We start from the raw sequence: 18,529 nt of genomic DNA on the forward strand, positions 1-18,529 counted from the left end.
AGTCTCTGTACTCCATGAGAACAAAGACCATGAATGTCTTGTCATTTGCTGCATCCCCAATGCCTGGCACACATAAAACAACTAATACTTGTTGCATGAATGGCTGAATGGATGGATGAATGGATGATGGAAGTATTCCATGCATGTGAACAATGTACAGACAGAAATAAAGATACAGAAACTCTGATTTAGGAGGTAAAGAATTTCTTTCAATCACCAGGTTTCTTCCAAATCATTGCCAGAATTACTAACTTAAAAGTAGCAAATCTAATCTTGTTATTTGTCCATGTAAAACTACCACTGATTTTAGTCCAAACTCTTTAGCATAGCATAGAAAGATCTTTACCGTATAGCTCCTCCATGGGATCCCAAAGAATCCAATTACATTAATAACTGCTACTAGCTAACATGTACTGAGTTCTTGTTATGTTTAATAAAGGGTTCTACATACTTTATCTGTTTACTTAATGCTCAAAATAACCCAATGAGGTTGGTCCTGTCATGTCCTACTTTACAGATAAAGAATCTAGAGCATAGAGAGGTTAAACAACTTGTTAAAGTTCACTCAGTAAGTTGGGAAACCATGACACACATCCAGGTCTATCTGACTTCAGAGCCTATATTCTTTACTGCCATCTCTTTGTACACAAGGGCAGGGAGCATGTTTTATTCATCACTTTAACCCCATAGCAACTAGCATGGGGATTGATAGAGATTAAGTATTTAGAATATTATCACTATCATTTTGCAAACGGGGCATGCTAGAATCAGAAATTCAGCAGTTTTCCTACAATGACAAATGGCATTAAGAATTGGTCACCTCATGCTTATTCTACCATACTCTTCATTACTAACTTCCAAGTATCTGGGAAAGGTATAGTTATTTCTGACCTCAGAAAAAAAGTATTTCCAAGAAAGACTCATAGCAGGAAATCTAGTGAGACAGCTAAAGTACACAAGGAACACTAGCTGAAGTAATCAGATTCACACTATTGGTTACAGAGATATCTGGTCCAAGGTTATCCATACCCTACACTAATATCAAATACTGTATTGCTAAGTGGCCAAATGTAATTTACAGGAGTTTTACATGATCAGCACAGTTGCAAAGAACAGAAGGCTGCTCAACAAAAACATTCAGTATTTCCAGAAAGAGTCAACAGAGAGGTTCAGTATTAGAATTTAGTGAGGGACTATAGAAAAAAAACTACTAATACCTATGTCCTCTAAAAATTAAGAAAGTAGAGCCAATGGATAATACAGCAAAGAGAACACAGTCAATGGAGATCTCAGGAAAAGCAAATTAAACAAAAATAAAAAATAAGATCTAGCTGAAAATAAGTATGCACTTGTTTACATATTCCATATTTCTTCTTTTAAAGTTTGTATAATACTTTGATGTGTGATCACATTAAATATGATACATAAATGCTATGTTCATTTATGCTTCTATCAGCTTTCTTCAATGAGAGTTGTAAAGAAATGCAGAAAAAGGGTATCATCGGTTTTAAACTAGCTAGCTAGCTAACTTCCTTCCTTCCTTCCTGCCTGCCTGCCTGCAGTGAGTCATGAGTAGCTCTTAACTACACCAAAGGGGAGAGATGTCAAGTGTTGCACATAAAAAATAGCAGAAGAAAGGCAATCTAAGACCGTAAATAGACAAATGCAAATCTTTGCAGATTCCTCGATTAATATTCTAATTACACTTAGAATAAACAATTGTTTGAGTCAACCTGGATTCCTTAGAAAGAAATATATGTTGCATATGCCCAAACATATGTTCAAGGTTTTTCCTCAAAAAATTATCCCTCACTTATATATTAAGTCTGGACAAAAAAAAAAAAAAAAAAAAAATTCCTATTACTGGTAGCTCTCTTAATTATTTTATTTTGAACAACAAAGTAGTGTTTGGAAAAGATACATTAGCCTGAGTCAACTTCAGTCAATGCTAGCTTTAGATTTTTATGGAGACTATTTGACTTGATATAATGAAATTTTTTAAAAAGAGGTAAAACATTATTATAAATTTGGTAATTAGTGAAGGTATGAATTTATAATTTTCAAGTATTGGTTGTCTCTTAAATAAAACTTATGAAGATCATTTAAGCAATTTAATATAGTGAGAATATTGTACATATCATGAATATTATGAATGCAGGTCAAATTTTAAAAACTGTCCTATTATTAAAGAAATAGTTACTGCTTGAAATAAATTTTCCAGTGAGAGAATCATACATAGAATTCAAAATGGCTTTTATCTTAAACAAAAAAGATAAACAAGGAAAAGATATTTATTAGAAAACTGAGGTTCTAGTAAAATAACATAATAAATAGCATAAGTAGACATTTTGTTATTTCATTTACATCCATAAAAGTAGACACATATAAATTGTTAAATTTTTTTTTTTTTTTAATTTCTCCCTAGGATTGAAGATGACCCAATATGCGATAATGGCCTCCATTTGGGCATAAAAACCTTTTAAGTTAATTAATTTCTAAATGTTGAAAAAACACTAAGTACTTTATAGGTACTTTCAGTAACTCAACCAAAGCATGCACTATCTAGGAGGAGACTTGGAGATTACTGCAGAGTCCATCTAACTCATCTTATAGATAAAGGAACTGGCCTGGAGAAAAGTGACTTGCCCACTGTCATTCACGGCAATAATGAAGTTTCAGGTCTTCTCTCATTCTAGGACTACCTGACCATGCATGCCTTAGGAGTTAGTTGTTCGACAATAATTGTTATGTTTGAAATCTTTCTATGAAAATACAGAATAAAAGTTAAATCAGTAGCAATCTGTCTGCTATTTAAAATTCTTATTTAATTCCAGGAGATCTGGAAGGTTCATCTTGATAAGGGCTTAGAATGAATGAAGACCCAGAGCCCCCAGTCCATCATGAATATAGTACCACTGGCTCAATCTTGAACTTTACATTACAGATCAGTGTTTCTCAGTGCCGTCTAAGGAGGACCCACATTAGATTCATTTGAGGTGTTCCCGAAACTGCAAATTCCCTGGCTCTACTCGTAAGTACATTATCCAATTTCACTCTGAGGGTGAGGCTCATAAATCTGCACTTTTTTTTTTTTTTTTTACAAGTTTATCTGGTGATTCTTAAGCACATTAAAACTACTAAACTTTGGTCTTTAGACTTTAGCCCTTGGGTATCTGTTGCAACTGAAATCTTCAACACATCTTAAAGAATTCCGCTGTTCACAGTATGCAATAAAAACAAAGTCAAAGTTAAGGTAAATGTAGCCTTTGTTCAACAATGCTATTACTGTACTAACGTAACCCTTCTTTTTAGACAAACATGAGCCATGCAAATCCTTCATGTCACTAAGAGTAACATGTGGGACTGGAATGGGGCCCAAAAAGGGTAAAAGGATCTAAGTAAATAAGCACCAAACAAGCAATTCATTATCTGGCTTTCCGTCATGGGAACAAACTCATGCTTCAAAATGAAAACATTAGGAAAAACGACTCTAAAAGTCATAAAGACCACTATTCCTGCATGAACCTCCACAGAGCTCTTCATGAGCCAATATACGAATATGCTGGGCTTTCAGGGATAGATTTTTCATGTTTCATTTATGTAGTGCCTTTATGTTGAAGTGCTAAAAGTATTTTACAAGCCTTTAAACCATGTGCCTATTTTATCTTATACTGGAGAACTGTTTCCCTAAAGTAAATTTCACTGTCTAAATATTATATGTTCTGGAGTTGAATTTTTTCTTCACCATATCTTAAAATACTAGTTATTGCATTATAAGTAGTCTATAAAATAACAGACATTTTAGGCCATTTAGACTATAAAAAATTATTGTAAAATGAAAGACGCAGCTTAAATTTTATATTTTTAACCTCCCAGTTCAAAATATTAAGGTATTTTCCGAATGAACAATTTCCTTATATATCCCTAAAGATAGTCATACAAGAGATATGTCAGTAGATGCTTAAGAACATATAACAAAAAAGAAAAACACGTAGCAATTTAAACAGCTCCTAAAATTTGATCCAACTGACCCATTTAAGTTTTAATGTAAAACTTAGAAATCAAAGTATACTATTTAGCGCAATTCAGACAAGAACATATCTCAGTAACTAAGTAAAAAAATCCCAGAAAATATAATTGAAATACAAATATGCACAGATATATTGCTCAGCTTTTTTTTTAAAGCAGGTACATTCTTATTTCAATCCTAAACCAACTTGCAGGCCTGATATGGTTGTAAAAGAATGTATCCTCAGATAACAGGGCAGCTTAGTTTATGACAACAATCTACCTAAAAACTCATTAAAGTCTTTTCTCTTGGAGTGACATGCATTATCAGCAGAGATTAATCTGATGAGTCTTTAGGTGAGCTCCATTTTTAAAAATGCAATAACACAGGGCTTTGTTGTCATCTGATGAAAATCAATTAGAGGAGGTAAGGCCACAAGGAAAACTAACATCACTCATCACCCACCCCTGGCAGCTGAAATGATTTGTCTTCCAAGCTTGGATGATCAGGAGCTATAGTCATATTGCAGGGAAATTAATTTAGTTTCTATATTCTGAACTCACTTTTCTTGTTCTGGAGGATCTAAACACAAATTACTTTTAATCAAGGTTGATATGTTATTAATACCAAGGAGGATCTTTGAAGAATCATTTTTTAAAAATCGACTTTAGCATTTTTCACTCGTGCTTGGAGTGTAAATATAGGAAGGTAACTTATATCATCCTTACTTTCCAGATTCTTTGTCCACAACAAGGCACTGTACTGAATGGCGAAGACAATAGATTCCACCAAACACAGCGCACATCCTAGGAAGAGAATAGGAGAATGAGAATTAAGATTTTTGAGTTGAAAATTAAGGTAACATTTTTTCTTTTAAATATCTTACATTTAACAATTGGTCTTACAGAAAAAAAGAGTTTGATAATTTATTGTTTTCTTTATCATGTTATTAAGAATCTATCAGAGGTAAGATAAGTAACATTTTGACACAACAGAAGTACTACTGCTAATTATACAAAGTGGAAGCCTAGAATTGTGACCAAGCCAAAAGTATCCCTAAGCAAAGCTCAGCTATGCCCCCTAAACCAGCTACTGACTACGTAAGATACACAGGCTACAAATAGCCTTAAAAGGTGATGTATGAGACCCCCCGCCCCCTACACACACACACAGCAGAAGTGTTAAGTAGGAAACAAGGAGAGAAGACTCAGGGGGACCCCTGGAGATTCTGCTTACCAAAAAGTAAGCAAAAACTAAACTGGAAACTGAAACTAGAGCAGTAAGCACATGACTTAATGCTGCAGAAGCTCTGAGGAGTTTGCCTATCTCATGAACCTCAGGGCTTGGATTTTAATATTCACATAGGGAAGAGAGGCCTTAGGTTCTAAACAAGGCAGGTAGCTGAAAATAAAATATTCTCTCATAATGTCTGGATCCTTAAAGATCTACATTTCAGTGAAAGGGTAATCTAAGGAAAAAATTACTTGCTATAAGAGAGAGAAAACAAAATAATTTGTTTTATCTAAAGCTAGGTGGAAAAAGATTATACTTCTGTATTTATAACCAGTAGTCTGCCCTCACACAGGTTGGGGGTTTGAAATTACACTACTACATGGTCCAAGAAACCTAAACCAATAAAATGCCATGAAAAGTAGCTTTGGGTCAGTAGTACCACTGGAGACTCGGTGGAAGCAATTGTTAAAACTCTCTGAAGTGATATGGCCTCAACCCAGAGTACATGAGATTGCCACAGATTGAGTCCCCTTATGATGAGTATCAGTTAAAGAAATGTATCTTATCCTGAGAATTAACCGACACAACAAATAGCAGGATTAGACTCCCCAAAACTTTGTTCAGATAGTAGAACTATCAGACAGCATATTCATACATGAATATGCTTAAAAGAGATGAATTAAAAACATAATAATAATGGAAAGCCCAGAAAGAAGGTCGTGGTAGGCTGAATAACACCCCCACCAATGATGTCCACATTCTAATCTCTAGAATCTGTGGATATGTTCCTTTACACAGAAAGAGGGACTCTGCAGATGTATCAAATTAAAGATCTTGCGATAAGGAGATTAACCTGGATTATCCCAGTGGGTGCAATGTCATCAGAAAGATATTTAAAAAAAGAGGAAGCAGGAGGCTCAAAGTCAGGAGATCTAAGATGGAAGCAGAGACTGGAATGATGCCATTGCTGGAAGGGGGTCAGAAATCAAGGCATGCAAGGAGCCTTTAGAAGCTGAAAAAGGCAAGAACCAGATTCTCCCCTAGAGCTCCAAAAGGGAACGCAGCCCTGCCTGCCCGTTTTAGACTTCTGACTTCTAGTACTGTAAGATAACAAATTTGTTTTAAGCTACTAAATTTGTGGTAATGTGTTAGGGCAGCAATAGCAAACAAATACAAAGACCCATACATATATGGACATGATTATGACCAATGAGAAAAGAATGAAACGCTGGGAAAAAAATGGTTTTGAGACAATATGGAGAAAATAATTATATACCTGCTTTACACCACATTCAGAATCAATTCAAGGTAGACGAAAGGCATAAACATAAAAAACAAAACTAGAAGAAAATATAGGAGGATATATTTTTGGGCTAAGGGGAAAGACATATTTCTTAAGATGAGAAAAGCAAAATCACAAAGAAAAATACTGAAAAAATGGAGAACTTTAAAATTATAAACATCTGGACAACAAAAGAAAGTAAAAAGTCACAAACTAGAAAAAATACAAAAAAATGTCACAAATTGTTTAAAAATATGTTTGGATAACAAATTTGGAGTATCTAGTAAAATTGAAGATGCATACACCTATGGTGCAGCAATCTACTGTCAAGGATAAATCTTACAAAACTTCTTATACCTGTATACAGGAAAATAGCATAAAATATTTGTTGCTGCATTGTTTTTAGATGACATAGCATAGTGGTTACAAGGAAAGATTCTGTCCGAGTTTATATCCCAGCCATTCTATCTACTGGCTGTATGACTTTGAATAAGATATTTAGCCTGTTTCCTATTCTTTTCATTTGTAGAATGAGAATAGTGTTTATTTCATAGAAACTTCTGGGGATTAAATGAGTTCATATTTGTAAAGAAGCTACACAGTACCTGACACGTGACAAGAATCACATAAACATTTGTTAAACAAAATAGGTACTATTTTACATATATATCACATGCAACCAAATATCCATAAAGAGGAGAATAAACAAAATAAAATGTGGTATATTCATAATTTAATCTGGCCCACAAAAAGGTCTGGCCTTTGTCCTCAACTTCTGGGTGATCTCTAAGCCTCTGAATGCTAAGCATGAAATGAGCGCCTTGGGTCACCAGACAGTCTAATAATATGATATAGGGTGAGAGCTGACTATACTAGGTAAGTCTTAGGATGTGGACTAGCCATGCCAGAAAAAACCAACAGCGTGATCTGGGGTGGAGGCTTTGGGTCATATGATATTAGTCAACTCTCAGTGAGGCTAGAGACTGAGATCAGCCCCATGAGTGATCAGTCATGCTTGAGTTATGGAGCTCTAACAAAAACTCTGGACACTGAAGCTCAGATGAGCTTCCCTGGTTGGCCATCCTCTGTGCATATATCGATGCCAGAAAAGTAACACTGTCTTGACTCCACAGAGAGAGGATAACTGGAAGCTCCACATCTGGAACCTCCCTGTACTCCATCCTATGTATTTCTTCCCTTTGCTGATTTTAATCGATAATCATTCCCTGTAATAAAGTATAATTGTAAGTGTAACAGCTTTTAGTAAGTCCTGGGAGTCCTTCTAATGAACTATTGAATCTGAGGGTCTTTTGGGGAATCCCCCAAACTTGCAGTTGGTGTCAGAAGTGTAGGCAGTTTTGTGGTAACTTTTCCCCAAACTGTATAGTTGATTTAACTTCTCACATTGTATAATGGAACACTGTAAGCGATTTAAATGAATAACTACAGCCCCATCTATCACCATGGATATATGGCAAAACCATAAAAACTGAATGATAAGCTGAGGAAGAATATGTGCAGAGTACTATCATTTATAAAAAAGTTTTAAAACTTTACATGCAAAACACTACATATCATATCTGGATACATATATATGTAGTAAAAGTGCACAAACATTTAAGGGAACTATGAACACCAAATTCAGGATAGTAGTTATCTCTGGAAAGGAAGTGAAAGTTTCACCAAGGATTTTAATTGCTCAGTTTCTTTTAAAAATATATTGAGAGCGAATATGTCAAAATGTTAAGATTTGACAAAATTGTAACTGGCTACATGGTGGTCTTTATATTATTTCTGGTACTTCCTGAAATACTCTTAAATTATTTCATAATCATATTATAATGAAAAATATAAATTCAAGGTAGAGGTAAGTGACATTCTCTAAGTATGGCATACATTCCTACTGTCTTTCTAAATTCAATCATTTTAGTGGACATAAGTTTGTTAATGAGATTAGGTAAGTTTCTTCTGGTATAGAACAAGAAAATTAAGGTATTTTTTTTCCATTGAGAAATTTAGAATACAAGAAATGGCATATTAGAGCAAGTGAGTAAGATTTCATGTGCCTGAAAACTGTGAATATGACTCAGGACACCAGCTATAGGATATTTTCCCTTCTTGCTAATATTCTTTACCAGTCCCATATCAAACTATGGAACAGTATGTATTACCTGTGCTGGTACACATGGTACTATTTGAGATATTGTATGATAGAATCTGAAGAGAGTTAGAAGTCATCTTGTTGTTGGACATTTCCCAAGTGGTTATTCTGCCTATTATTGTTAGGGGAATACTGATAATAAGCCTAACCTTCACCATCAATTTCCTGTTGATACTAAAAGAGACTATATGCACATGAAACATTGCTGGTCCACTAAAAATAAATAGGCTGAATAATGTTAAGGCCCCAAAATGGACAAGCAATTTATAAGTGTGGAGCACACAATAAGCACTCTCATTTGCCTAGGGGTATCTTTTTGTCAAGTGAGTAGTAGCATCAGTGTTTCCAATTTCCTCATAAGCAGGTATAAGTAAGCTGCTAACATCTAACCTATGGAGTTTGTCATTTCAGCCAAACTGGTCCATGTTTACTTATACACACATACACACACACAGGGGAAAAATAATTTTTAAATATCTTCCTGGATTCCAAGAAAAGCAAGGGGATCAAGTTCAGAATCAGTTATAAGTTGTATAAGGTTAAAAAATCACAAAATACTTTGTCACAGACAATTATGGTAATATCAAAAGCATGAGAAACCCACTTAACTAAAATTAAATGTAACTTTCTACAAAGACTTTTCATCGAACGTTACTGTTTATGAAACAGTAATGTTCATAAACATTGCTACTTTATCAAGTATCCTTTTGTTTAAAAACTAATTAATTTCTATGAAGTTCTTAGGGTAAATGAGGCCTCTGACAAGCACATTTACATATAAAATACAATAGAGGCATCTATAACTATTTATTTTAGTAAGCCATCAAAAAATTACCTGGTTTTCAACATGATTTATTAACAGTGGACATATATTATATAGAAGAAACAGAATGTAAAGAATAAGAACTGGTTTGTATGGATGATGGTGAATATTATAGAGGAAGAAGTCCAATAATGAGGCACTGTCATGATAATCCAACAAATTTCCTCTTAATTTTAAATGAGAACATAGGAAGTATTTTGTGATCTTGGAAAGACTTACTTGATGAGGAAACCTTTAATAAGTTGGTAAGAAGTATTAACAGTAATCAGTTCTTGAGAGCTGCAATCAAAACTCAAAGAGCAGTTGTTTATGAGAGAAGTAGGGAATTACACATGAGGAAATAACTGTTGGCTACACGCTGGCCTTTGAGGCACACAGCCAATAATAACAATAATACAAATAATCATCACAGCTAGCATTGAGTGCTCACTACATGCCAGATACTTTACATGTATTAACACACTGCAACCTACAATTCTATGAGGCAGAGTCTTACAGATTTGGAAACTGAGGCAACGAGAGGTCAAGTGACTTGCCAAGGTCATTTAGTAAATGGTATTGCTGAATAAAAGCTCAGGAAACCTGGTCCATGTGGCTTCTCCGTTAACCATCATACAAACTGCCTTGCTGTCAGTACCATTTTTTGGCATTATGAAGGAAAGCAACATGGAGTCAGACAAAGTTATTCTCAGAGCTATTCTAATTCCTGACAAGTTGCAAAGATTATTACAAGGAGTAAAATTTCTCAATTTATACACATTCTTATCTCCTGAAAAGCACATGTTTATTCTCTATCTGTACATGTTAAATGGATTGTCTAACTTCATTTCAGTTAGAACATAAACTCAGAGTAAGAATAACCGTGGAAATACCCATCTTTAGAGTACCTATCAAATTATAAATACTTTGCAGTCAACATTTTAAAAAGTGATTTATAAAGTATATTGGTAAGCTAGCAATTTTAAATAGAGAAAGTGCTATTATTAGAAGGCAAACACTTTACCATGATTTCTTTGCAGGTAATAAGGCTCCACAAGACACGTTTTCTTCCAGTACATTAAATGGCAGCCTAGCTACCCAAAACACGCCTTTAATGATGGACAATTGAGCTACCAAAGATGGTGAATACCACTGATATGCCAGTCAGATCCCAGCTTTGTTATATTTCCTATCAGCCATCCAGGAGCCCACATGCCTAGCAAGGCAGCTCTGAACACCTATCTTCTATAGAGTACTATGGGACCTAGAGGCAAACAAGTATACATTGTATAGGAATTACCTAAAAAAAAATCTACAAATGTACTAAATAGGTAGTATGACCAAAAAAAAGTTACTACAAAAATGCATTTGAAACATTTTATCAAATGCCATTAAAAACAAACCAAATAAAAAGAGGTCTCTTACAACAGAATTCTGAGTGACCATTGATCATCATCACTATGCTTTAGTGACACCCTGGCTTAAATTGTACTGATAAAAGCAAAAGTTCCATTCAACAGTAATTAGGCATATCTAAGTTTCATGAGAGGCAATAAAGCTTCAGTGATTGCATCTATCTATACAAAGTTCGACTGTGTCACCTGTAACTAGAATTCAGACATATACATTTATCAGAGCACTATACTTAAAACAACACAATGAGTTTTCTATTATGTTTACCCAGTACTTGCTGGTCTGAAAAATGTATGGGGAGGTATGTGTACATTTTATATACTTACACATACACACGCGGGGGGGGGGGGGGGGGGGGGGGGGGGGAGGTCCCAAAAGTCTTAGTGCTATGTACACACACACACACACACACACACTAACATTTTAATATATATTATATAACACATACTATGTTTATGGGTTACATACTTCTACTGTATATTTATATTACTACATTCTGTTTACTGGTTATATATTTATATTACTTAGCAGTGTTTATTTAGATTGATATCCCTTTTTTTCTTTCTTAGTATTTGGTATCTTTCTTCTAGCTGGAAGTAGAGAGGAGGGGAGTGATTGTATGGTGGGTATCAGAAGTAAATGATGTACTTTTGCTGTAATTGGTCTGAAAATTGGGCAGTGTATAAGTCACAGCATCATCTCTACTACCCCCAAACCAAGATCCGCTCTATGACTCAAGCTATTGTCATCCAACTCAGCACAGACTTCCTATTGTCCCAGAACTAAATGCTTTCTCAAGAGCAAGAGCTAAACAATAGGTAATAACTTCTATAGCCTCAGGAAACAGTTATATTCATGACAATCTCAAGCCAAGCCTCATCTCTTGCTGTAACTTCTTCGGATTCATTACCCATGGAGTTTTAGACTAATCAGCAAGACTATTAAATAAAAAAAAAAACAAACCCTCAAATGAGTGCTCCATTACAACATGACCTCATTCACAGTGATCCAGTGAATGGCAAGCTCTACCTGATATTGGTCATAGTGCCAGAACTCAAGGGAACTTGTTTGGCAATCAGTGTCACTGAAACTATAAGATCACTAAAAGTCAAGTTATAGTCTCCGTTACGAAATACAAATTGCATAGAAATCAGCTCTTGGAGGTGGTGATGAGATCGATGTGGACAGTATATCTCTAGATTCTGAGACAGCCTACATGCCTATCCTGATTCCCCCATTCACTAGCCTTGTGACTATGCTTCAGTTCTCAAGACTACAAAATGAAGATAATAATAATACCTATCGCATAAGGCTGCTGCACGGAGTAAATGGGTCAATGTGTGTAAAGTGTTTATTCTATGCCTGATACATTATAAATGTTCAATGAAATGTAGCTTTCTTTCCATTCTATAACAAAAGGAACAGTGATTATAGATTGTATCAACCACGTGGGGTTTGTAGGCTACACTGCTGTTACTGACAGTGAGGATAATCTGCTTCTAGGTTTTCAAAGCCTGTAGTTTCTTCTAACACAATATAAGCAACTTGGGCACCTAGTGAATTCAACTGCCTTCTCTGAAGGGAACGGCTGTACTTCTAAGAGAACTGTTGCTGCTGATAAGGACAAGCCCTGATATTTACGTCTTCATTCCTAATATTTATGAAATGAGGCCTACCATGCACCAGATGTAGTTGTGGGCAGTAGAAATAACAAAAGTAAACAAGATAAATGTTGTCCTTGCTGGCATATAACTTATCTAGTGCATGAGATAGACAATAAATAAGAAGTAAAATAGTAGTATCGCGATATATGTTCTGAAACAATAAAAGAGGATAATGTGAAGGTGGGATCTGAATGTCTGACAGGGTGATCAGAGGGAGGCTCTCTGAGGAACCGACATTTGAGCTGAGACCTGAGTAGCCAGGAGAAATCAACCATGTGAAGATTTGGAGGAAGAATATTCTAAGCAGAAGGAAGAGCAAATTTGAAAACCTAGAAGTACAAATTAGCTCATTGTATTTGAGGCAGAGAGAGAGACAGCCAGTTGGGCTGGAATATAGCGACCAGTTAGAGGCACAGTATGAAACAGGATCACAGAGATAGTCAGGGGCCTGATTATGCAGGGCTTCAAAGGCCAGAGTGAAGACCTTAAATTTTACTCTAAGTACAATGAGAAGCTACCAAAGGTTTTGAACAGGGCAGTGACAGGGTCAAAATTGTATTTTTTTAAAAATGAGCTTGGCTGCTGTGTGAAAAACTGTCAAGTAGATGAGAGTGGAAAACGGGAAACCAGTTATGTCTGCAGTAGACCAAGTAAGAGATGACGGTGAACTGAAGCAGAGGCGTGGCAATGGAGAGAGAAGCAGAGACACTGGGGACATATGTGAGACATAAAGCTGACAAGAACTGCTTATGGACTAGGTATAGTGGGGAGAGATCTTCCTAAAGACAAATTTAAAGTAAATCACATATACATGAGATCATATTCCCTCTGAAATGTGTAACGACCAAATGTAACTGCTCAAGCATGATACGGTCTTCCTGTATAGGCAGCGCTTGAAGGGATTCTTTAGAAACACTCTTCCTCCACTTGGGGTATGATTATTAGAGCCAGCTAATTGTTACGAACCTTAACACCCACAATCTCCTGGTTGTTCATTAAGATTACTACTTAATACTCCTGGTACTAAGCTCTAAATAGGAGGGCACCAGGAACAAATTTGTTTTTGTGCCTTCAAGGGGTTGTCATGGGCCTGGAAGAACACAGCATTGTTGATAATTCAAGAAACTATAGGTTCCAGTAAAGATGGAAAAGTAGGTAAACACTGTGCTTGCCTCCTCTGACAATCACATCAAAATCACAACTAAACTATAGAACAATGAGAGTCATTTGAAGCTAGGTGAACAGAAGTCCTACAACTGGGGACACACAGAAGAGGCCACCTCAAGACTGGTGGGAGGGGTGGAGATGTGAAATCAGCTGGTCCCCATACCTGCCTGTAGCGGTTGAGAATCAGAAGGGGTATCTCAGCTGTGAGGGTCCTCCAGGAGGAGTGAGGGGTCCCAGCCCACAGTGGGTTCTAGTGCCAGGAAGAGAAGTCCCCATAACTTCTGGATTTGAAAACCAGTGGAGACTATGGCTAAGTGAGATGGAGGGATGAAGAGTCACAGATGTTCCTCTAACAGGCTTGAGCATTGACTTACTCTCTGACAGATTCACTTGCTCTAAGCTCCAGCACTACAGCTGCTGCTCAAAAAGCACCAGGGATATACTGGGAGAAACCGAATAGTTTGACTTCGGGGTAAGGGCTGGAGGGGCAGCTCTCTCCCAGACAGAATCCAGTGTCTCTTTGTTGAACCCTCCCTGCTCCCAGAATGTAGACATAGGTGCCCACCATATCTGAATTTCCATCAACCTGGCTAACACTGGTCATCCTGCCCTGGTGATTCCCTGAGACTCCACGCCACCCAACTTGTGGGCCCACCCAAGCTGCCTCTAGTGGCTTTTCCATACAAATGGCCTGTCTTGGCTCATGCTGTGGAATTTCCTAAAATCTCTCAAAAGGCCCACAAAATCCAAAAAAGTGGCATCTGGCCTCAGCACGCCCCATACCTTTTGGTGAGCAGCCCCAAGCCTGGCACTAGCAGCCGCTACCCTAAGTTGGCAGCTTGGCCTCTCAAGGCACTTCTAAGCCCAGCAGGAGTGGTGACCATCTGCAGACTTCTTGGTGACTTTTGCCAGGTGGCTTCAGATAGGGCACAGGCTGAGGCCGAATGTGACCTGTAGCGGGGCCCCTTCCCAAGAGGCCCCTGAGGCTGTCACTCCTTGTGGAAGGCTTCTAACATAGCTATAGCACCACCTGGGCCTGTATCCAAGGACAGGACACTCGAAGGGCAAACTAGGCAGGCACCAGAGCCCTGCTATAGCAAAACTTGCTCCATAGGGTTACACACTCACTGTCCAGTCCTAGCAACCAATTAGCCCAAGAGTTAACTCCTCCCATTGGCGTGCAAACAATAATCAAGGCTCCACTACAAGAGGAAGGCACACACAACCCATACAAGTGACATACCTGGAGGACCTGACTCCGGTGACCAGGGGAGACTGTGCCACTGGGCCCCGCAGGAAATCTACTACATAAGGCCACTCTCCTAAGACCTGGAGACATAGCAGCCATTCATAATACACCAAAACAAACACAGGGAGGCAGTCAAATGGAGAGACAAAGAAACATGTCCCAAATGAAGAAACAGAACAAAGCTCCAAAAAAAGAACTAAACATAATGGAGACGAGCAATCTACCAGAGTTCAAAACACTGGTTATAAGGATGCTCAATAAACTTAAGGGAAGAGAAGATGAAATCAGTGAGAACTTTAACAAAGCAACAGAAAACATAAAAATAGAGACAGAAAACATAACAAAGAACCAGTAAGAAATGAAGAATACAATAACTGAAATAAAGAATATATGAGAGGGAATCAAAAGTAGATCAGATGAAGCCGAGGATCAAATCAGCGATTTAGAAGATAAGGTCATAGAAAACACCTAATCAGAACAGCATCAAGAAAAAAAGAATCCAAAAAATAAGGATAAAGAGGGCTCTGGGACAACATCAAGCATACCAACATTTGCATCACTGGGGGTACCAGAAGGAGAAGAGAGCAAGGAATTGAAAACTTATTTAAAGAAATAATGTCAGAAAACTTCCTTAGCCTGGTGAAGGAAACAGATGTACAAGCCCAGGAAGAGCAGAGTCCCAAACAAGAACAAACCCATAGAGGCCCAAACCAAGATACATTATAATTAAAATGCCAAAGGTTGAAAACAAAAAGAGAATCTTAAAGCAGTAAGAGAAAAGCAGTTAGTTCCTTCCAAGGGAGTTCCCATAAGACTGTCAGCTGATTTCTCAACAGAAATTTTGCAAGCCAGAAGGGTTTGGAACAAAATATTCAAAGGGATGTAAAGCAAAGACCTACAACCAAGACTACTCTACCCGGCAAAGCTATCGTTTAGAATTGAAGGACAGAGAAAGAACTTCTCAGACAACAAAAACTAAAGGAGTTATCACCACCAAACCAGTGTTACAAGAAAAATTACAGGGATTTCTTTGGAAGAAGGAAAAATAAAAATAAAAAAATATGAATAAAATGGCAATAACTACATATCTATCAATAATTACTTTCAATGTAAATGGATTAAATGATCCAATCCAAAGATAGGGTGACTGGATAAGAAAACAAGACCCTTACATATGCTGCCTGCCAGAGACTCACTTCAGGTTGAAAGACACACACAGAGACTGAAAGTAAAGTGATGGGAAAAGATATTTCATCAAAATGGAAACAAACAAATAAAAGCTAGATTAGCAACACTTACACCAGACAAAATAGACTTTAAAACAAAGGCTATAACAAGAGACAAAAGAAAAATCCAGTAATCCCACTGCTAGGTATTTATCTGAAGAAACCCAAAACTACTTCGAAGGCACATGTGCATTCTTATGTTCATTGCAACATTCTTTAATAACAGTCATGGTATGAAGGCAACCTGGGTGTCCATCGTAGATGAATGGATAAAGAAGAGGTAGTACATATACACTGAAATATTACTCAGCCATAACTTAGAAAAAAAAAAAAAAAAGAATGAAATCTTGCCATCTGCAACAACATGGATGGACCTAGAGGGTATTGTGCTGAGTGGAGTAAGTCAGACAGAGAAAGACAAATGCCATATGATTTCACTTACATGTGGAATATAAAGAACAAAAGAAACAAAACAGAAATAAACTCATAGAGAACATTTTGATAGTTGCCATATGGGAGGGGGTTTGCAGGTGTGTGAAAAAGGAGAAGGGATTAAGTACAAACTGGTAGTTATAAAATAGTCATGGGGATATAAAGCATGAGGAATATAGTGAATGATATTGTAATAAGTATGTATAGTGTCGTATGGGTACTAGATTTATCGGGGTGATCACTTCGTAAGTTGTATAAATGTCTAATCAGTATGTTGTAGATATGAAGCTAATATAATATTGTATGCGAAGTGTAACTGAAAAATTTTAAAAATCGTATAAAAAAGAAATTATATGGTACAAGTATCTGAGTCCAGTGGGGCTTTTGAAGTAAATTTCACACTCATTGAAAGGTTGTGGGCAGATGGACTGCCCTTCAGGCAGTGCTGTCACTCTTGGAAGGCATAATCATCATGCTTAATTTAGAAAAAACTGTCAAAAAACAATTACATATCCTTTAGAAAATTCACTCCCAGAAACTGCCTGTATTTTATAGATCTTAGCCATATATTCAGCTTCCACTGTTCTTGGTGGCATTCTGTAGATGACATATTCATTTTTTTTTTTTTTTGGCTTTTCCAACTGTCCTTAAATTAAAGCTATAGGAAAAGTTATAATAAAATTGTGTTTAATGATAGAAACGTATCTGTATTAATAACTGCACCAGGGCTCCAGAATAAATTAAGATAAATTACAGAACACAAGTCATCATTCAATCTTAAAAAACAAAGCCTTCTAAAAATATTGTGTGTGTGGGGGGGTGTCAATTTATATACTTGGGTCACAACCCAGGTACTATATCTACAGTTCATGTTTAGAACGGTTCCCTGATTTGTAAAAGGGCCAGAACCACCATCCCAACTTACTGATTCTTCAGTTTAGCCTATCACAATGACATCAATGAAACTTTTGATGGGAAAGCACTGTTGTTTCCTGACTACTCTTTAAATATATTATAATTTAAACTAAGCTCTTAATAAAACTGAGCTTTTCGGTCTGAACACTCAGGCTAATAGCCTCATGTTTTTTATCTGCCACATATCTACCTAAGCAAATTCATTTAAAAATAGATCTTTAAAGAAGTACAAATTAGTAGTTGATATGTGGTCGCAGGGCTGGGGAGCACGGCATAGAGTATGTAGTTAGCATTAATGTAATGGCTAGGTAGAGAGCCAGAGGAAAGAAGGAACAATTAGAAAGATCATTTTATAAACTATATAAATGTCTAACCAATGTACTGTATACTTGAAACTAATAAAACAAAAACAAATAGATCTTTCAATTTCAAAAGGAAGCCCTTGGTTCAAACTTTAAGGATGTAGTAAACAAGTCAACAGTAAATTTACTTAGACTTTTACATTACATTTCTCTTGAGTAATCTCCGTTCTCAGTCTCTTTCTCCGCTTTGACATTCTGTACATGACACATTCATTTCTTATTTGAGTAACCTTTATTTAAATCCTTGATCCATTTTGCTGCCTAGTCTTCAAAATTCAAATCGTACAAACAGCACAGGTAAAGAGGCATCAGTTTGAATCAGGACAATTATAATCTCTTTTATTTTTAATACCCTTCATGACTATGCCCAATAATATATGGGTCTTTCTGAATGTGGACACAAGAATATGTAAAGCTAATATCTTCCAGAGATCCCTAAAGACTCCTAGATCCCTTTCATAAGTTGAAAAATATGTGCAGAGCCATCTTCTCAGAGATACAGTCACTCTTACCATTTTCCTGCCTTTTCACATTGTCTTGTGAAACAGTCCTTCAGCTAATACTCTTCAGCTTACTATTTTACTATCTATAAGCTCTCAAGTGTCAACTACAAA

At 36.5% G+C, this 18,529-nt stretch overlaps 1 protein-coding gene across 6 annotated transcripts in view; it reads right to left on the minus strand.

The window, feature by feature from the left end:
* Positions 1–18,529, minus strand: part of CHM (CHM, Rab escort protein 1) — a 198,287-nt gene that overhangs the window by 54,188 nt on the left and 125,570 nt on the right. For all 6 annotated transcript variants that reach the window (XM_023531195.1, XM_011361161.2, XM_023531193.1 and 3 more), the window contains one exon: positions 4,738–4,815. In XM_023531195.1, coding sequence (XP_023386963.1) covers positions 4,738–4,815 — 78 coding nt within the window. The remainder of the gene's footprint in view (positions 1–4,737; positions 4,816–18,529) is intronic.

The sequence above is a fragment of the Pteropus vampyrus genome, unplaced genomic scaffold (assembly GCF_000151845.1).
Source record: "Pteropus vampyrus isolate Shadow unplaced genomic scaffold, Pvam_2.0 Scaffold63, whole genome shotgun sequence".
Lineage (NCBI taxonomy): Eukaryota > Metazoa > Chordata > Mammalia > Chiroptera > Pteropodidae > Pteropus > Pteropus vampyrus.